This window comes from Anser cygnoides, chromosome 1 (genome assembly GCF_040182565.1).
Source record: "Anser cygnoides isolate HZ-2024a breed goose chromosome 1, Taihu_goose_T2T_genome, whole genome shotgun sequence".
Classification (NCBI taxonomy): Eukaryota; Metazoa; Chordata; class Aves; order Anseriformes; family Anatidae; genus Anser; species Anser cygnoides.
This window is the reverse complement of record NC_089873.1, coordinates 175,855,786-175,877,851: the sequence shown is the minus strand read 5'-3', so window position 1 is coordinate 175,877,851 and position 22,066 is coordinate 175,855,786. Positions and strand designations below refer to the sequence as shown.

At 35.0% G+C, this 22,066-nt stretch overlaps 1 protein-coding gene across 2 annotated transcripts in view; it reads left to right on the top strand.

Moving 5' to 3' along the window:
- TDRD3 (tudor domain containing 3) overlaps window positions 1-22,066 on the top strand; it is a 108,859-nt gene that overhangs the window by 81,157 nt on the left and 5,636 nt on the right. For both annotated transcript variants that reach the window (XM_048047757.2, XM_048047758.2), the window contains exons 11-12: window positions 973-1,811; window positions 3,720-3,845. In XM_048047757.2, the coding sequence (XP_047903714.2) occupies window positions 973-1,811; window positions 3,720-3,845 (965 nt within the window). The remainder of the gene's footprint in view (window positions 1-972; window positions 1,812-3,719; window positions 3,846-22,066) is intronic.

The window sequence follows — 22,066 nt, the reverse complement described above, 5'->3', positions numbered from 1 at the left end:
AGCTGCCAGGTCTCTTGTGCCATTTACTTGCTTATCTGTCTCAAGTTCACTGGCAGATCCAAAATATGTTCATTCAGAGAGCTCAGTTACACAGGAGATTGTTAGAATTTATTAAGGAGATTAGACAGGTTACAGTGATGAGGTGCAGGAGTTGGCCCTGTGAGCATATTGACCAGGAGCCTGCTTATACTTAAAACTGTCCAGTTTTATCTCATGCCTTTCCCATACGTGTTCCTCTTAGATTCGTCTTGATCTACCCCTTCCTTTGACTCTTCCCTTAAATGTCTCAAAAAGTTCCTCATTTGCCCCCCCCCAAAAAAAAAAAAACTTCACAGAGCTCCATGATCTTTCTGTCCTGCTCACCTCCCTCCTGCCCTCCCAACATCCAGTGAAAAGTTTGCTCTTTCTCATAAGGTCCATGATAATTATGTTTTCATTATCATCAGTTAGAGTTCTGGCTGACTCTCTTGAAGGTAACACTTGAGCGGTTCCTGCTATGGCTCATTGATCAGGGTTGTCACAGTTCTGGACTTTGTTACTATTCCCATTATCTCTAGGTTGTCTGCTGCGTGCATTCCATCACTTCTATTTCTTGCCTTTAATGCTGAATAGCTGTTAACAAGTTATTTTTACAGAAAATTTCAATTCAGATGACAAGTATTTCTTTTTTTTTTCCCCGCTCATTTTCCTTCCTTTTCCTTTCTTTGCCTTGGAATTCTATTTTTCCTTTCTGAAGTGGTTGTTACTCATTTAATAATAACTCGCACACTTGTCTTGGCAGTACTTATGTCTTCCAGTAACAAAAAATTACAGTTCAAATGTCTGCTGAATTTGTCTGTACAATTCCATTTCTGTGTCACAAAGTTAAATACTGCTTACTTTCCTAAATACTACTGCTGATTTATCAGTTAGGGTCTAAAATTACACTAACGTGAAACATATTAATAATTAAAATATTTTTTTTCTTTATAGAACCAAAATTGCAATTTCAGCCACCACATCAAATACAGCCCAAAGTTATGAATACAGAACAGAATGGCATCAGAGAAAATCATTCAAGACATATTCCTCGCAATGATATGAGACAGCCAAGGAATGAGAAGCCCCCTCGTTTTCAAAGAGATTTTCAAAATTCAAGGCAGGCTTTGGAAAGTGGGGGGTTACCCAGAAACAGAGGTCCTGAAAGGCACAGCTCTTTAGAGCATTGGACAGATGAAAAAATTAAAAGTGACAGACATTATCCTAGAAATGATAGGCCAAAGGATTTGGGTTATCCCATAGCCACTCAACAGAGTGATATTTCTTTTAAAAAAAGGGATAACAACATGCAAAACAGAATAGGAAAAGGGGTGTCCTTCACAGAACTCAAGGAGAACTCTGCTGTTCAAGATACTACAGACAACAATAACCAGAAACGTGGGAAAAGGGAAAACCAAATACACAATTCTGAAAACTTTTGCGATAGGAAGGCACGAACAATAAATAATGAAACCTTTATGGTAAAAAGCGAGCAACATTTTGCTGTGAATAATGATTACCAACCCCCTGGTAGAACTGATAATTTTAATGCTGTACCAAATGGAGATACAGAACATCATCAGAAAGGAAGACGAGTAGGTCCTATCAAATCATCAGGACCCACTACGATTCCAGCTTATGATGATAAAATTTTGTATTACAACACTGGACCCAAAAGGAGATCTGGGCCTATCAAACCAGAGAAAATAATAGAACCATCGATTCACATGGAGTATGGAAAAAGCTGGAGACCTGGGGATGAATGTTTCGCTCTTTATTGGGAAGACAACAAGGTATGCTTTTACGAAATAACTACTTCAAGTTGTACATTCAATGTTTTCTTAGATACTTGAGGGGAGACTTAGCACACCAGCACAAAGACATGGGGTTTTGTTCATAGGTGTGTATTGTGCTTTGTGGCTAGCTTCCTGTTCTGTTTTTTGTTGTTGTTGTTTTATTTTAATGAAATAGGTGGCCTGCATTCATTTCCTGAAAGTGCTTAAATTAAGTCATCTCCAAGGTGACTGTTTCTGTCATTTGTGGTGACTGAGCTTGTAACTAACACATTTCACCCAAGTGCCTAAAATTTGAAGGAATGAATATGGATCTAGGAGTCCATGTTATTTTCCAAGGAACAAAAACCAAGATGCTCTGCTATCCAGAACAGTCTGTAATGGTAGATGTGTGGTAAACTTGTAGAATAAGTCAGTGTGCAGCCCTCACTACTGCAAGGGAAAACCAGAGTCTGCAGGAACTGTTAAGAAACAACAACAAAAAACCTCTTTCTTTTGTTTCAGTCATTTTAGAAAGAAGACAGCAAAAAGGATTGCTTTTTATTATCACTAGTAGACAGAAGAATTTACCTGAAGAATTTGTAGAACAAATTAATTATGTTGCATAACAGTTCTGTTTTACTAATTTTTAAAAGCTTAAATACTTCCTCTTCAGCTGTTTTTCCAGTTAATAAGCTTTCTATTATGGCAAAAGACTTTCCTTTCATCATCTTCTCCTTTTAATTCTTTTTTTTAAAAAAAAAAAAAAAAAAGAAAAAAAAAAGCTTTTCTTTGATTTGTTATCACCTGTTCAGGAATTCCCTGTCGCTCTTTGGTTGTTTCTTCAGTTTTTGACACTTTCTGGTAATCCAACAACCACCTTAAATATTGCTGTTCTTTGGATAGGTTTTATTCCCACCATTTTAAGTCTTTTGTGGTATTCAAGTTTATTTTCTGTTTTACAGGAAGTACATACTGTTAGTTCAGCAACATGACTTTATTTTTCTCTCTTTTGTTTGTATGACTAAGATAAAACATGCAACAATTTTTTGTAGTGGTAAAATATAGTGAATTAACTCTATCAGATAAGAATGTATATCTTGGATGGATGGATTAGTGTGAAATATAATGGTATATTAAGGAATGGTTTCCTGTTTTGAGAAGTACTTTGTATTGCTGAGAGATGAGTTGTTGAAATTTTGGAAAGCATGAAACTTGCAAAATAAGTAGGTACGAAACTGTTGCCTGAAAAGTATTCAGTGCATTAGAGTATTTTGTTGTTAGGTATAATAAATGCTGCTGCTCGCATCTAGGACAGTTTTGAACTAGTGTGATAAAATACAGTACTGAGTTTAACCATGTTAGGAGATAATGATTTCTTTGTGTCCAGTAAGTTATAAAGTGACTGAATATCTTCATATATTTATATTAATCAGTGTGCAGATGTCACAAAAACGAAATAGTGTGCTGGAAAATGAAGACTTTTTGAAGGACTGACTATCATATTTTAGTATGTGGTAAAATTGATATTAGTATGTACAGTGCATATATGTAAGTAGGTGCACATCAGGCATTTAAAAAAAAACAGTGAAAAAAACAGTAAAAACAAACAAACAGTAGCACTTCACGTATACAACATCATTTTTATTAATGATTAATTTGTCCTTTAAAACAAGTCTTTTAAATGTTCAATCTAATGTCATAAGCAGCATATATTTTCAATGAGTATTCTAAATACACGGCCCCCATCCTTGCAGGCATGGGCCATGTAGAAGTTTAATATACAAGTATCTGGTACAAATGTTACTCAAAACTTAATGCTGACCAAGGTGGGGAGTAGAGGAGAGAGTAAAAGTGAAAAGGCTGTTTTCAGGCTATTTATGGTACTTCAGGTAGTATTTTATGACCTTTGAAAATTTCTCTTTTAAGTTCTACCGGGCAGAAATTGAAGCTCTCCATTCTTCTGGGACAACTGCAGTTGTTAAGTTCTGTGATTATGGAAATTATGAAGAGGTGCTTCTCAGCAACATCAGGCCTGTTCATGCAGACACATGGGTATGTGATAACAGATCGTATACAAAGATATAAACTTCATAGTCTGTACAAAATATGTAACCCTGCACAAATGAATGCCTACTTATGCAGAGTGCTAATTGCACGTGTAGAAAAATAGTTGAGGCGAGTACACAAACAAAATCTCAACTCTTAGTTGTCTATATGAATCTTCTATCTGATCAGTGTATTATCACTTAGTATTCTTCGTATATAATAAATTTAAGTTGTATTGTTTTAAAATGACTATCTTAATCGACCTGTCAGCTAAACAGTTTTATGCATATTTTCTCTCTAAAAGTTGTGCTTACTCTATTAAACAAAGATTATTATTGTTTCATTTCATGTACATTGTATTTTCTTCTGTAAAGGTTAGGAAACAGTCTTTTAAAAGGTTTTTACTATGTGTGAATGTATGGCTAAAAATACACATCTGTTTGTACAATTTTATTTTGTATCGTGATTCTATTTGCTTCAACAATTTCTTTGCTGAATATTATGGTGGAGGTATACGCCTCCAATCTGTTTTATAAGGTTTAGAATGTATTAGCCTTATGGAAGTTGAATTTCAAAAGGCTTTATTTGTGAATGACATGGAAATAGACGTACATCTTGGTTTGAAAAAAAAAAGAAACAGGAGTGGATAGTTATTTGCTGATTACTGTTATAAAAAGCTGCACAGAAAGTATTCATATTTTGTGTGTTGAATCCTTGATGAGGAGCTGACAGTGCCTGTTTTCGCTCTTACCTCTGGTTATATAGCCATGTTAGTACTGCTGCAGAGGCTGAGCAGTCAACTCCTGTCTTCTGCCAGTGGTCTTTTAACTTGTGTTGTTGCCTGTAGCTCTCAGATGCCCATGTGGCCTCTGAGATGGCCTTTTTCTACTTAAATAGGTATCTGAAGCTCTTCCCAGCTTATGTGTTTGCTGTCTTTATGGAAATGAATGTTTTTATTTCTTTATATCCCACTAGTTGAGTTAAAATCATACAGTGCTTCCTACTATATGACTGTACATACTTTGACCCTGTTTCTGCGTTGTTAGTAAGCTTTTGCTCATGCACACAGAATGGTTGAGGTTGGAAGAGACCTCTGTAGGTCATCTGGTCCAAACCCCCTGCTCAAGCAGGGACACCTACAGCAGGTTGCCCGGGACTGTGCCCACCTGTCTTTTGAATATTTCCAAGGAGAAGACTCCACAACCTTTCTGGGGCAACCTGTGCCAGCACTCAGGCATGCACAGTAAAGACTTGCTGCCTAACGTTCAGAGGGAACCTCCTATGTGCCAGTTTGTGATGGATGCCTCTTGTCCTGGCACGGGGCACCACTGAAAAGAGCCCGGCTCTGTTCTCTTTCCAGCCTCCCTTCAGGTATTTATATATTGATGAGCTTCCCCCTTGAGTCTTTTCTTCTTCAGGCTGAACAGTCCCAGCTCTTTCTGCCTTTCCTTACAAGAGAGATGCTCCAGTCCCTTCACCACTGATGTGGTCCTGAGCTGGACTCTGTAATACATCCAGGTCTCTCTTGTACTGAGGAGCCCAGAACTGGACATAACATTCCAGATAGGGGCTCACCAGTGCAAAATTGAGGGGAAGGATCGCCTCCCTTGACCTGTTGGCAATATTTTGCCTAATGCAGCCCTGGATACTTGTTAGCCTTTTTTCATCATATTTGATGGTAATCCTAAGGAATAGTTTTTATTTTACTTTAACCCTCTGAAAATTAGCTCTGTCTTGAGAACATGGCCTTGTGTTAAGTAGAACTAAGAGTGGAGTGCCAACCCGAAGCAGTGATCCTTCTTTCTGTTTCTGCTGATAGCTAATTACCTGTTCTTCCAATTCCATCTCTTCCCATATTTTATCATCAGTCACGTAGCCACAGGATGAGTTGAATCAGATGGAGTGCTTTTTCCCCAGCTTTGTTTTATTTCAGAGTTTGTTAAAGCTGACACAAGATGGTGGGAGAATGCATGGCGAGAGGATTCTGCAACTGAAATAGCATGGTCTTAATGTAATGCTGCATCCTGTTCTCATTAGAGGCTTCCTCAGTTGTTGCTGGGAAAAAATAAAGCCTTTTAGTTCATCAGAAATAAAAGGTACTATTCTCAAGGGGCTTCTACTCTCAAGGGAGGTCAGATGAAAAGCTTAAATTCAAACAACTAAATGTAGGTCATTGAAGTTATGCAACATAAATGCCAACCAACATCCTCACAGTAAACAAAAGTTTTATGGTTTCTTTCTGGCATCTTTTTGCTAAAAGTTCCTTTCAGCTGTAGGATTTTTCTAGGAGAAAGTTAATTAGCATCTTGCTTTTTCACTTTCCTGTGTTCAGGTGCTACCTCTAGTTCTCGTTCTGCACTTGCGGTTTTTAGTTACCCGTTGGAGTTGAGCTCTGATACTCAGGGTTGTCTTCTAAGCTGAACGCTGTTGGTTAATTTTCCATGTCTCAGTGTTCATGTTAATATATATTAAGTCTAGATAGCATGCACAAGTGCAAAATGAGGTTCTTGTGCTGCTCAATACTTAACTCTTTGTCATAAGATTTAAGTAACATTGACGCTTCCTCTTTACAAGAGAACAAAACAGATTTTAAACCGAATTCAGTAATTACTCTTGTTTGATCAACGTTACCAGCAATAATGACCTTGTTCTGATTATTTTCCCCTCCTATTTAAGAGTTGTTATGCTGAGTTTTATTTCAGTACTTCCAGGTAACTTCCAGAGGGCTAAGTCCTTCTTAGCCATGTGTACTGAAGCCTTGTTGTTACTAACATAGAAATATAATGCATGTGAGTACTAATGTCCTAATTTTAAGAGTGTTTTTTTTGAAAGAGTTGTTAAAGAAAAGCTTTAGTGGGTTGGCCTAAAGGCATAAATTTAGACTTTGTGTTCGATGATTCTTTGCTGCTTTTCCCAGCACACTTTTTGGTACTCAAATATAGAATTTAATTTTTGACCATCAAAAATAAAGTGTTGAAAGTTTATCAGTGGGATAAGAGGAAAAAAAAAAACAACGCTCAACTAGTCACTTGAAAGAACCACCAAAATACCACAACCCCCCTTTTTTTGTGACATGATGTATTATTTAAGCAATAATCCTGAGCTTCTAGTACACTTTTGGCAACCTTTATAACTATCAAAAATAAGGAATTAATGAAAATTCTTTACATTTTTAATAACTTCCTCTTCACCTCTAGCTGGTTAACATTCTGCTCTCTACTCACATTGACTCTATAATATGGAACTGGACTGCATTAGTACAAAGTTTGTTTTTTTTTTTTGTTTTCCCCTTCTTGAATGTAGGTCCTGTTCTGACATTGTCAGCGTAACACTTAGCTTTCCACTTTAATGGAAAAAGTGTTACTAGGTGATCTTAAGACTCTTAGATAATTGACTGTATACTGTCCATCACACAAGTTTGCCCTGACTCCTTGCCTCAGTCCCTATGACAACTAGTGTGCTGCTATTTATCTTTCTGACTGCTGGAAGTATAGAAAATAAAGCTTTATTTTACATAAGTTAAATCAAAAAGTGGGGATTTTTTTCAATAATCACGTTCAATAGCCATATTGATGATTGTATATAAGAACACTAAAACTGTTTTTTCTTAGTGCTTGCAAAATATGTCTAAGGAATGCAATTCATAGTATTTTTAGTAACAAAATTACATTAGGATTCCACTGTTCTTTAGTATCTTTAGTATCTTGTGTGTAACGCTACAGTACTGTAACCTTCTATTTCCCTCGATGTAGCAAGGGTCACTTAATGAAAATATTATAATCCCAACAAAAATATCACCAGTAAACATTGTAGAAATAAGAACTGCTTGCTTTTTCTTGTAAAAGATGTAAGATTATACCAACAACTGAAAAGCATGAAGCATTAAGGGCCTTTCTGACTTAATTGTCTGTTCTGTGGAAAAAATTAAATAAAGTCAAGATAATACTTTAAACCTTAAGTCTTAATTTTATTCTCTAATATGTAGGATTTTTTTCCTTAGTAAGTAAAGTATATAGCCTAAGAACTAATCTTGTGACACTTTTCCCCCAAACCACATCCTTGCTTTCCCTTTCATATTCTGTATTTCCTTAATAATTTGATAGGCCTTGTACCTCCATTTGCACTGATGGCACTTTTTTTTTGTTTTCTATTGTTGTATGAAGGAAATAAAGATTGTAGTTTTTCCTCCTACATATGTTATGGCCTTATTCTGGTTCTTCTCAAAACAAGCTAGAGTTGAATTCATAGGAGCCTTTTCTGTACAGCACTTCGCTTAAAAATGTTAATTATAAATTGAAATCTGTAGTTTAGCTTAGTTTCCTCTTCCTGTATCTTGCACTGTATTTCTACCTAAAGAGATAAGGCAAAAAATATTATTAAGGTATGTAAAATCCTAGTTCTTCTGTAATCTGTTTTTTGTGGAGACTGAAAAAACACTTCTCAGCTCATCTGTTTTAGGCTCTCCAATGAGGAAAGTGTTGAAAGAAAATAGGGAGTCTTGAACAATGGATAATTCACGCTGGCAGACATTTTATTTTACTTTGTGTTGATTTGTTTTATCTCATTCTGTTTTGTTTTATTTGAGAGCTCAAATTTGGTAATGTTGTGTCTTGTACCTCACAGAGCTCTAAATATTTCTAACAGTGTTTAAATTCTCTTAAATTTAAAATCCTTTAAAAAAGTGAACCTAAATCTTAAAAGAACTGTAATTCAAGACCACCTTATACCCATCCCCCATTTCAGGTAAGTAAAGAAGTAAGCTTATATGAGCATTATGAAGGTGTTGGACCACCCACCCTCTAGTCACTAAATGGTAAAGGGTGGCTTAATGGTAGCTGTGTCCTTAGCTGGAAATGACTTTTGCTGGCTGCTGTTGCCTATCTGTTTTATGAAGATTTTGAATCTAGTGTTGTTCATGACCGTTGCAGTATCACAAATAACAACTGACTTGAAGTATTGGCTGCCGTCTGTTATGGCAGCTCTGGCTCTTCGGCATGGATGATCTTAAAATCACACCATGATCTTTATTGTGTTTTGTGTCAAGCAGGAAGTATTTCTATTTAAGTAATAAAGTAGGTGCAATAGATAAATGTGTCTTGGTTGGATCTCTTACCTTGCTTCTATCCTCATTGTCTGTAGTAGAAACCAGACTGTTCGGAGAACTGTGCAGTCTACTTAACCAAGTCTAATATCACTGTAGAAAAGCTGTCCATAAATAGTTGCATCAAAACAATTCTGTATTTATAGTTGTTTGACTTCTGTGCTGTAAGAAAGTGTCTAGAATCATTTTACAGTTCTAATTACTTATAGAAGTAATGTAAGTAAATGAAGACTGTTTTTGAGGATTTGGGACTGTTCTTTGTTCTGAGTGGTGAAACATATTTATCAATTCATTTTAATCTAAAAAGTTACTACTGTGGATTTAGTTTCCACAAAGGGTTGTCTTTCCCCTTTACTGAAGCATTTTTAGATTTAGGCTGTTATTTTGTAGTGATGGGTCTCATTTTCCATATATGTAATATATAGTGATTTCAGTTGCCTTCGTCCTCTGAGTATGAAACATTACTTAGTCGATCTTCTTCTTTAAAAAATTATTTTTTTTTTTTTTTTTTTTTTTACTTATTGAGAATATTGCCTTAAATTCGGAGACAAGCATTTTGGAAAGCACTTATTGTAATAAATCGATCACATTTTTCTTTAGCACCTCTATCCTCTGAGAAAGCGCATAGTTCTTCAGACTTCAGTTTCATGTATCTGTGCTGAATTCAGACAGGTGATTACAGCTGAAGTTAACTACTCCTCTGAAAGTTACTGGCCCTTGGCTGAAATGTAATAACTGACACTTAAACGTAACCACCTCTAAGGAAGCAAATTTTAGTTTTTAATAAACCAAAAGCAGGCAAACTTCATTTGAGTGGAGGTAATTTACACTAAGTGGTCATAAAACAATGGCTTTCAATTTTCCATCTGTATCATTAGGCAAATGCGTATCAGGCATTGCAGAATATGTCTTAGTCACCCACTCAAGCATTTCATATTCATTATGACCTATCCTCGTGAATAGCCAGCTGTACAAATCAGATTAAAGATGCAATCTTCTTGGAGTTTGTTACTGTAAACATTTGTGATAGTTTCAATAGGATACTTTAAGCATCACGCTGTTCTGCTGTTTTTTCCTTTTGTTATTGAATGTGGCTTCATACAGTGATGATTACTTGGAGACCACACCACATGGGCTCATTAGGTTGTTTGTTCTGTTCATCACTAAACACCTTCCTTCAAAGTGACTTGTGGTTTTGTTGTGGGATAGCATGGCTTAACCTGTTTTAAGTATTACGTTTGATCCTGTTACCATGTGATTAAAAACTCATTCTCATTTTTGAGACTTTCTCTGTATTGAATTTGTTGAAGTTGAACACAAGTTCTTCCCGTTACAGTGCCGTTCTGCATCTTGAAGCGTGTTCAAGAGGTTGGATGTGTAAAAATGTCTGCACTGGACTTGTCATCTGTTTCTCTTCTGATTTCCCTGCTTCGTTCATGTTTCAGTGTACTGAGTTTGTCCACCTTTAATACTTAATACAAAGGATATGAATTAAAGAGGAAACTGGAGAAATTGGCATAGTATTTCTCACTGATTGTTCTCTAGGGAAGAGAGACATGGTACTGCAGGCTTGATATTGCAGAAGAGAAGCTATGACAACCCTAATTAGTAGTGGAGTATGTGTATATGATTCCACATCATATTCCCTCATACTGTGTACAGTACATGTTGAATTGAAGCATTATGTTTGCACTGGCTTCGTTGTACAGACATGGCTAACGTCCAAGACTTATTTTTTTCTCCTTGTTTGACTTGCAAGCATTACCCATAATAACATCTGTAAACAAGAAGTCTTCCATAATGTAACAACACATGGAGTGTGAAAGCAGTTGTTTGCAGAAGAGTGATTTATTTATTTTTTTCTGCATAATTTTAAAAAGAATGTGGAATTACTCCTCTGCTTTTCTGTTTCTGTTGGTTTATTCTGGTAGGGTAAATTTTTGTAAGGTTTGTAACAACGACAGGGACTCCAGTGGTGCTTTCTTTTCTTCATGTTAATAGTGTCATTTGCAAGCTTCTTTCATGCCAAAGAGAGACATTTTAAATATTATTGAGTGTATACCTGAGCTGGATATTATTGTTCATGTTGTTGAAGAATAGCAAAAGTTAATCAGATTTTCTTGAAACATCTCTGAAGAGCATAAGCAGATGAGGAAATGGTTTTGTCTAACAGCTTTCCTTAAAAAAAAAAAAAAAGTGTTCTCAGAACTTGGTTGGTATATCTAAATTTTCAAAGTTTTAGAGAAGTTATATTTGCTTAAACTTACACAAAGTAATGTCTTTGCTAAATTAGTCAAGTTGTCTTTTTGTAAGTGTAAAACTGACTAATTGTGCATATATATATATATATATATGCATTTCCCTCTTGTTTTTATTATTTTATTTTTTTTTTTTTTACAAAAAGCCTGAGTCAGGAGGAGATAGAAGTCATTTTAGTCTTATTCCCTTAGATGCTAGCTTCAGTTTAAGTTACGTGTATTTATGTATGTATTAGTAGTGCAAATGTAGCTTTCTCCTTTCTGTGTTTGAGGCAACTCTGTTGTCTGCAGTTTGAGCATGAGAAAGGCTTACCTTGTTTTATCATTGAACCTCTTGTGTGGTAACTGTAGTTGGGGGATTTTTAAAGGAAACTCTCAAATCAAACAAGGCGTAGGAGTCTTGAAGTCATGCTAAGAAGACTAGTGATTCAGAGAATGAAGCTTTTGTAATTAAATTACCTTTCTCAATTCTGTGCCTCCCTTATCTTTCTAACATTTCCATTCTTTCAGATTTAAAAAAAAATAGACTAAAAAGAAATGTGTAAAAACTGATTTGATTTTTCACCTGATACTTTATAAAACAGGATGTAGAATTCTGCTGAATTTAATTTCTATTTGATATAGAAAGCTTTCCTTAAAAATGTATAATTTAATTTTAAAAATGTATAATTTGAAAGTTACAGGAATGAAGAATTCATCACATATCTTGGTAAGTGGTTACAGTCACTCATAATCTTCACTATTTCAAATTAATTCATTGTTTCTAGTTTACCTAATGTAACTTTTTTGGCCATCAGAGTTCAGCTGTTAGACTTGAGAGCGTTATGTCAAAGCCCTTTCTCTAGACTGTGATCAGGACAGCCTTTAACTTTTTCAATAAACTGAATGGAAGGAGCTTTTCAAGTCTTTTACTACAAAGCTACTGCTTTTGTACTACTACAGTTGTTAGCAATTCATTACATTGTTTTATAGCTGTTTTGAACTCTAATTGAGAAGTATACACTTAAATTTTGATACTTGAACTAGGTTATGGCATTGCAGGTACAGAGCTATCATCTTCCCTAATAGTAGCACTGGAGAGAAGGCCTTTGTTATTACATTGTAGGTTTCTTTTTTTATGAATAATTCCTGGCATCTAAGAGGCGTGGACTTCCAACATTTATACTACATAATCCTTGAAATACTTAGCATGCTCCATGAAAACCGTTTTTAAATTCATATGCAGAAGAATACATAATGCAGTGTAAAAAAGTAGTATAAATACATAATGCAGTATAAAATAGTAATGCAACTAGTGTCTGTTACCTGTAGCATCTGCTGAAAATCGAAAAGGTTCGCATAAAAGGTCACTGAAACTCACTGATCTCCTTCTGGTCAGGTTTTGATACTGGTTTTGTGCCCCAACAGAAAAGCATAGATAATCTCTCATACTACCATTTAGCATTTTCTTCCTAAATTTTATTGGCAGAATTTTCTGCTTACATACCAAAATAGGTTTAGCAGTACAGCAAATGCTTCGTTTTCCCTCCAGAAGTATGTGGTTTTGTTTAAGAGTGCACTTAGTGCAAGGAAACTGAATGCTGAAAGTCTATGCAGGTACTCTTTTTGGCAATATGTTTAGGTCTGTTTCTGTGTAACCAGCATAAAATAGACCTTTCCGGAGCACAATTCAACTTGATGTTCTGAAAAACTGGATGTATAATTTATTAAAAAAAAAAAAAAAGAAAGGGAAAGGAGGAGGGAAGGGCTAGGCATTGTATGTAGGAGAAGCAGGGGAAATGGACGCTTTATTTGCTGTTGTAGCCCCAAAATTAGCATAGTTACTCGTTATAGTAACACAGCTCCATATAGTAGTTACTCTAACTGATTTCATGTTGTTTTTTTAAAACACTTTCAGTTTGTCAGTTTGTGGCTTTTCTTGCTGAATTGCTAAAAATTTGATATGTCTGCTGGGTGAATGCTCTTCCTATAGTAGAGATCACTTCAGTGTATCTGCTTTTCTTTTAGAAACTATTAAAAATAAACTGAACATTCATAGTTTTATATTGATACCACTCAATGTGAAGGAGCTATTACTGATAGAAGTTAGTATTGCTATTTTGCTTTTAGGATATGTCATGAATGGCTTAAATATGTATTTCTAAAGAACTTTTAAAATTCATTAATGTTTTGTTTACAGAGAACATAATGCCAGTCTGCAGAAAAGAATGTTTGCATCATAAGCCCAAACTTCACAACAAGTTACAGATTTATTTTTATATGCCATAGGGAATGAAGGCAAGTTTGAATAACCTGCATGATACCCTTAAAGGGAACAGATAAGCTAGGGAATTATCTGTAGGATAATCATGCCCCAGGTTTACTCAATCCTAGCTTTATGGAAATGTAATGGGAATGTAGTCTGTTTAGAAACTAAATGAGTGCTTTGTCTTCAGAGTTGAAGAAAAGCAATGAAGTACCAAGAAGTTCTGATGTCTGAGTCCAAGTTAACTGTTGTGTTGCGGTTAGCAGTCTCAGATCCAAGTATGTAAATTCTCCTCCTTGTCCATCCATCTGTTTTGCATTTCTTTTTTTTTTTTCTGAAGAATCTACGATTTTTTTTTTCATTTGGTTATCACATGTTTCTTGTCTTATTCAAGACTCAGGATGTATATTGTCCTACCACAATCTATTGAAAATCAGCTGTGTTTAAAGCTCAGCTGGTTTTGTCACAATTTATATTTTCAGCAGCAGAAAAAAAGAAAAAAATGTTTTATGTAGTTTTAGTTTTGTGTACCAAAGCTAGAACTTACTTATTTTACGGCTTATGTGTGTTAAGTGGAGACTGAGGCATACCCTCATAAAGATCCTTTCCCTAAATGTAAGTAAGGGAAACAAATGGCTTGTATGTTGTTATTATTGATTAATGGTATTATGTCAACCTCCTTTTAATGAATTTGTCAGTAACTTGAATTTGACCATTCTCACACTAGGAATACTCTTAACCGAATTTGTTGTATAAAAGGTTTTATACAGAGCTTGAAAGTAGATAGTAGTGTTTTATTTGTATAGTAAATCAAAATCTCACATAATTTGAGAAGCAGATGAGAGAAAGATAGCCCTAGTATAGTAGGTTAAATGTGTATGTAAATGGGCAGGAATTATTTTGGCTGTGTATAGAATGACAACAAACAATAATTATAAAATTACAGTTTAAATGGGGAAGAGGATTTTATTAAATCATACAGTAACATATAGCACTTCAATTTTATTCCTTTAAGGAAAACCAAAGTTATTGTAATATTTTGTAGTAAATCTCTCAGTAATTTTTGTAATACATTTAACATTGCTATTTCTGTTACCACTGTCTTATATTGTATAATTTTACTGTAGTGTAACTAAATCTAAAAGTTTCAGAAAACCTATTGATGGTTTTGCTTATAAAAGCACTTGAGTCATAAAAAGTTGAGTCAGAGTTACTTACGGAATTCTACAATCTGTATATGTATATATATATATGTGTTTATGGACACGTATGTCATCTGTACTAGTTACCTAATACATGTAATGTCCCATATGTAGCTAGGTGTTTATGGGGTTGTTGAGCTAGATGCTTAAGGGCTCGTGGCTTTCAGTGCAAGAAGGATTTGTATACTATATATATACTTTACAATTGTGTATCCTGCATGTCCTTTACAGACAGAAAATAATGCCACTGTAACACTGCAGATGCTAAGAAATACCTTTGAAGCCCTGTGTAGTCCCTACTGCTGATGAAGTCGCACTTCATTATCAGAAGTGGCCAAAGTCAAATTTCCTGGGGCATCTACTAATAGAAAAAAAATATATAGATAGATATAATTAACAGGTTAATTTAATTACAGATTCCTACCAGTTCAGGATAAGTCTATGGCTTTAAAAAAAAAAAAAAAAAAAAATCCATTTGTACCGTAAGGCCATACACATCCAATATACGTGATCCTTCCATTTTGTTACAATTTTTCTGTTCTGTGTTGGTTCTTGATGCTGCTTTTAGTATAATGCAGCTGTTTCCATGCATTACAATAGGTCTTGGCTAGTCTACTGATTAAATATCCTGCAGTTCACCAGCTCTGTGGGTCTATCCAGAAGTCAATACTGTACCAGTACTTTCTTCATGGGAGAGAGGAAAAATGTGGAAAAGCACAGATTTTTGTTTTGCGCTTTTTTGAATAATTTAAAGTCTTTTTCTGTATGTTCTGCAGGGTTTTTTCTCCTTACGCTTTTCTATGAATATTCTAGATATCAGATTCAGAAAAAACTTCTCATCCAAAACTGAAGAAAAAGAGCTTGCTTTAGCTCTCTCTTCATCAGTTCCGCAAAATATATCTGGACATCTATCTATATGTACCTATGGAGAAAGATAGCAATGGAGGCAGTGGGGAAGGATGAGAGAGTGTATTTAGCTCACGTGTCATTGCTCTGGTTTTGTGAGTTTGGAAATGTGTATTGCCTTTCATGTGTCTTTTTATTTTTTTTTTCCACATTCATTCTTGATTCAAGAATGAAGAAGTATCAGATTTGATATTGTTCTAATTATCTCTGCCTTCCTCTCACTTTATTTTCACAGATGCCATATAAAGGTACCTGTTTTAGTAAGAGTTAATGGTTTTGGTCTTAAAAAATAATTTAAAATTAATTAGAAACCTGGACAACCTATTTTGACTTCTAAATTTGCTTGCAATCCATTGCAATTCCTTTAAATTTAAAAACTATAATATTGTTTAATTTTTAAGAAATCAGAGCAGCTTATGTTTGCTAAGAGAGGTAAAATCCTGAAACGTAGAACCAATGGATTCTGTACAATAAAAATGATTATGTTAGAAGGATATGAATTATAGTGGGGGCTAATTTAAGAATGCTAAAGTCCTCCAGGGAGGAGCTAAATAAAAATAATAGTTGTGCAACTTCGTGTTAATATTCTAAATTAAAAGGTTAATTTAAAAAATCTTTGTCAGGTAATTACTACATACAACATTTTAAAAAGATATGGATGTATTTAAATCAAATAATATCCTTACAGTTAGTTACATGTAGTTTCAGTCATCAGTGATACACTACTGTAATGTCTTACACCATGTGTGTAAGCATACTAAAAGTATGTTTTTCCAGAAATGTGATGCTACCCTGACTCATTTAAAGACACTTTAATAGGGCTGTGTGTTGAGCATCTGACAGCAATGAAGGGGGTTATTGCTATGCAGGTTTGGCAGTGTAACCTTGAATCCCAATTGTCCTTCTTATTCATAATTTAACTGAGAAATCAGTATGGTTATAGGCTCAGTCTAATATAGATATGTTGCTATGGAAAAAAAATTGTGAACATCTGCAGGCTGACAAAGATTATCCCTCTCAAAGATTACTCTGCAAAAGGAAGTGTTATTTTAAGTAATAAGCATAACTTGCAAAGAAAATTGATTATGAGCAAATATGTTGGATTATTCTGTAATAGACACTTCAAAATGCTTGTCACAATTTCAGTACTTGGTTAAAATCTTTGAAAAATGTACAGTAGTGGTAATTTCTTTTATTTGTACTTTTCACACCTCACTAGATAGCCATTTTTGGAATTGTCCTACCCCTGTTCTAAGAAGATATAACTTCAAGTGTATGTTAAATGACAATTTTTTTTTCACAAAATTCTGATTTCATTCTTAGTTCTGGAATTCGAAGAATCCATTTAAATATTCAGATAGAACATTATTAGAAGTTTATGGGAATACTATAGGCACTTCAAACAATGCTTTTTCTTCCAAATATCAGATACATAATAAACTGCAATTTTAAAGATTAAATTTAGCTTTTTGTAGGAAATTTGTGAATTTTTCATTATTGTTCTAGTGTGGCTTTTTTGTTTGTTTGTTTAATATATCTGGAAAACCCTACAGTCTATTTTTGATTGATTTGAAACTGCAAAGTCAATACTTAAAATACTCAAGGAGATCAACACTCTGTGATTAGGCAAAAGAAACAGGTTTTTAAGAAACGGATTTAACTAACAAAACAAGAGATCACTTGGTGTGTTAACAGCAGTAGGATGCTGTTGCCAGCAAAGTGAGCAGTGCAGAGAAGCGTAAAATCTGGGCCAGGAAACGGGAGTTGAAATGCAGATGAAAGAGTAGTTCATTTTTCAAAGAAACTAACACTGTTCTACTGAGTCCTACAAGTTTTCCATGCTCTGACTATGTGGATGAAGTTAAAATCGTAGCTTAAACTGAAACAGTGGTTTGACATTACTGAAAGAGAAAATGTCGTATGCTTTCTTTGGCTCCTGTCTCTTCTCTCTCTTGTGATTCCTGGCCTCATGCTGCTCCTTCATTCAGCCTTGCACAGGCTCTGCTGCTCATCTGTAGTATCCCACAGAGAGCTGTACACCAATTTGTTGTTGGAAGATTTCTCCATCAGTTAACAAATAGAAATGCTTTAGCAGAAGAGCCCAGTGAACAGAACAGAATTTTCTGTTGGTAAGCAGGAATAGATGGAGGAAACATGTTTGTAGGTAGCAAACTGATGGAGCTGCTCAGCTGTTACTTGTAACTGCAGTCCTAAATATACACGGGCAGAGCATGCAGCAGTCAAAGTCTGTGACTTCTGTCATGCTCTTTGCCATCATCCATATATTCATTGTTTTCAGAAGTTATGCAAGCTGTAATAAAACTTAAAATATAACTGCTCTGGTTATGATTTTCCACGCCTAAGTGCAGACTTGCTATATTTGTATCGCTATAAATTCATCTTTCTCAAAAATGTTCAGAACAAGTTGTTCAAGACAAGTCATTCAAGCACTGAACTCTTATTAAAATAGATGGAATGTTCAGTGCCAAAATATTTTTTGGATCTGACTTGGAATAAGTATTCACTTCACATTATATATGTTTCTAAACTGTTATTTTTAATGTAGGGAAGTCTTTCAATGGAAATCCATTGAGAAAGCCTTTTATGAAATGCAAGCTTACTTTGCTCTAATAGTGTTATTTTAAAAGTAAATTAGCTGTTAAAAATATTTTAAATATTGGATTTATTTCGTTATGCATCTGTGAAATCCATTGAAGTCTATGTAAAAGCATGCAGCTAGTCACTTGGCTTGACTGAAGTTACTTGTTGATTCATTAAGCTCAGCTGATAAAGTATGGTGGTGGTACAAGCTCTTTGGAATACATGGGTCCAATGTAAAAGCACTGAGCATGCTATTCCTGTTTTACACTTACTAAGTTCTTGTCTGTCTTACCAGAGGTAATTAAAATAGCAATGGTAACAGTAGATTCTTATGGCAAAACTTTGAATAGATGCTGAAACTCCCAATGACTTAGGCTTCCTTGTTCACTATCTTATTTTAAATCCCTAAAAATTGCTGAAATCCACCACTCATGTCATTTTTACCAGTTGCTGCAGTAATTTTTCTGCATTTGATTGTTTGTACTGTAAACCTTTATTTGCTTTTTCCTATGAATCTGCCAGTTTCCATATTTTTGCCATTAAGCAAAAAGAAAGGGAAGTGGTTGAGTCACCATCCCTGGAGGTCCTTAAAAGACATTCAGATTTAGAGCTTAGTGATATGGTTTAGTGTAGGACTTGTTAGTGTTAGGTCAGAGGTTGGACCGGGTGATCTTGGAGGTCTCTTCCAACCTAGATGATTCTGTGATTCTGTAAGCTTAGTGACAGTTCAGGGTATGTAGCCCTAGGTAGCCGTTGTGCAAGTACTAGAAAACTCCGTCTCTGATCCTAGAACATTAGACAAATAATGTAAGCTGAAGGATGGAGATAATCAAATACAAGTTTTTGGATAAAGCCAGTTGTATAAAACATTTGCTGGTAATTGGAGAATGAAAATGCGCTGACAGAAGAGATGGCCCGTATCAGAGGTTTGTGACCACCTTTGCTTTATAAAATGTAATCCAGATATTACATGTATAAGGAGGTAGGAAATTGTATAATTTATAATGAGTCACAAACAATTTATAAACTGAACACAAACAGCTAAGGCTGGAAAAATAGAGTTGATAACTAAATGTATGACTTAAGTGACTACAGATTTGTAACAGAAGATATGTAGAAGGTTGAAATTGTTAGGTAGGAGAACAGAAGGAACATAAAAGCAAACGTTAGTGATCTTTAAGCTTTGCCTAGATTGGATGCTATTCCAGCATAGCGAAGACAGTTTTGAGCATGAGTTAGAGAGATTTCGCATTAAACTGAGATAAAGTACGTAGACCCAGAAAAAAATTGCAAGGTGGAAATAAACTAAAATGGCAATAAAAAGAGATAAAACATCAGTGGCGGATGAGGGTCAGTGAACGAGAAGTGGTGGAAGAGAAGAGATGCAATTACTTGTAAAACAAGAAGCAGTATTTAATAAAGTCACAGTTTGGCCAAATACTATTTCGGAGGATTTTAGATCCAGTAGGGTTCAAATGAATAGGTAAAACACAAGCAACATCAGATTATCATCTGATAGGAAGATGGCAGACTTCAACAAGACTCGGTAACTTTGTGGAGAGCAACAGTACATAAGAAGGAAGGAATAATAGAAAGGCATTCAGTTGCTAGCTCGTACGATTTGCTGCAATGCTTGTTTTCATTTTATTCAGAGTCTCAAGGAAGTGAATGTGATTTCACACATTGCTCTTGCCTTTTTTAATGAAGATACATGAATTGGAATGCATCTGAAGCTTTTCATTCTGTATGTAAAGACAACTACACCAAAATAGACATGTTTAAGACAAATTCTAGTTTTAATCTGATTTTACTGAGTTCAGCGGGTCAACAACATTGTCTGAAGTTTGATGAAGATTTGCTGATGTAGAAATTTACTGTGCTATACTTACCCTCAGAAAGAGGCTGTTTGTTACAGGTGAGACCCTATGCACTAAACTGTTTAATTTCTGATCTTTTTGAGCTAAGACTAGCACGGTTACAAAGGATCAATTTACGTCTGGTTCACTGCAGTCTCTTGAAAATACCAGTATGCATTGCTAATTTTTCTGTAGTGTGTATATGTCTATTTGTCTTCCAGTTCTGGAGAATCCAGATATCAAGCAGTTGATGGTTTACAATTTTACTTTCGAGGAGTAAGCTCTTTTATTTTAGATTGAAGCTTTTGGAAAGAATCTTTAAGAAAACTTGCAATTGCTGTTTGCTTTGGGCAAATAATATGAAAACTGTTCTCAACTCTTGAAGTTTCTTGAGTGTACTGAAGGAGCTAGACGTATTGACATTGCTTCAGGCACCTAGTTTACCTTTTAAAGTGTTGATGCTAGTATTGTTTGCCTTGTCAATGATGAGAGATTACTTCATATACTCAGGGTTTGTACTAGGGCTAACTATTGCAAAATGTGTGGATTTTTTGGTTAGACCTCTGCTTTCCTATTTCCTTTGGATAAGTAGTGTCTGAACCTCTTCGTATGAGGGAACAGTGCTGCAAGCACTAAAAGAGGTACACTGAGAAAAGTAAGTTTTATTGCAGAATTCCATCGTTCTCAGCCTTTGGCTACAGTGAAACAAAAAGATTTAAATCTATTATGCCCCATTTGATTGTGCCGAAATTCTCTTTTCTTCTACAGTTATTGCAGACTCTCCCTAGTAGGGCCTAATCTGTTCTGGAAATCTAGCTGTTACCACAGATAAGCCCTTTAAATAGCGAACCTTATCACGAAGAATATCGTTGTGTGAACCTGTCAGTTTCAAAATGCACGTTTATCAACATTTAAACTGATTCAGAATGAGCTGTTGTTTCTTGAGTAAGATTTCATTTTTCACAAAAGAAAGAAACCTAGGCTGTAGATGTCTTTTTTTTTTCTTGCCTCTTGTAATGAAATATCTTACTGCTGTGATTTGCTTGTTCTTCATTATATGCATGTTGCACTCTATGACAGTTCCTAAGTGTTGAGATTGTTGCAGAATTTATAATCAATCATTAAATATTCTTGGTTTGTGTTCCTGTGCATTCTTACATTGTGAGTAAAGGGAAATTAAGAGTTGTATGCTCAGTACTTTTCCCAGAAATTGATTTCTTGCACCATGTTCTAGAGGGAACCTGGTGTCTGCTAGAAGCTAGTTTTAAGAAATTTAGAAAAAAAAAAAAAAGTAATTGTGACTGAGAAACCATTTGATAATCATACTCCTTCCTGTTCAATAACACTTTTTCTACTTTCAGTGTATAATTTTGCTTTTGCATTTCTCTTTGTTAGAAATTGTGATTCTCTTAAAAATCTTCTTTACTCTGTACCACCTTCAAATACTCCATCAGAGGAATGCTTTTCCTGTCAGTATCTCTTGGCTAAAGTAAAAAATGTGGCTGTTTTAGTCTTTCTTTGCAACTTGTTCTTCGGTCTCTTAATTATTTCTATTGTTTTTGAACTCCCTGTAATTTGTCAGTATCTTTCTGGCACTGAGATAACCAGGAGTGAATGCAATATTGCAAACATGTAATTACCTCTTGTCTCATTATTCAGAGGTTATTTTTATTATTGCTGCATGTAGAAAATTCATGGCTAAATTGCTGTCCAGTATACTTGTAGGCTTTTTGATTATTACTGCATCACAGATTTGTATCTGCTGTTTCAGATCTGTGTTTCTAGAATGCATATTGCCTGATTTTTGTTCCTTGCATTTCCATTCCCTTATTCTTTTCTTTCATTTCACACACATTTCTAAACTCCTGAAAGCTGGTATTTCTCTTGCTCTGGCAGGTTACCGATGTTATTTTGCTTTTTGAGTTTGTTGCTTGTATAACTCCTGGAGAATAACTTTGTTTTAATATATATGCCGTTTTTCTGCAAATATTTAAAACTTCTGTGGCTGCCTTGAGGACTGGGTTTTGAGATTACTCACTTTGTTTTTGTTAGCTTTCT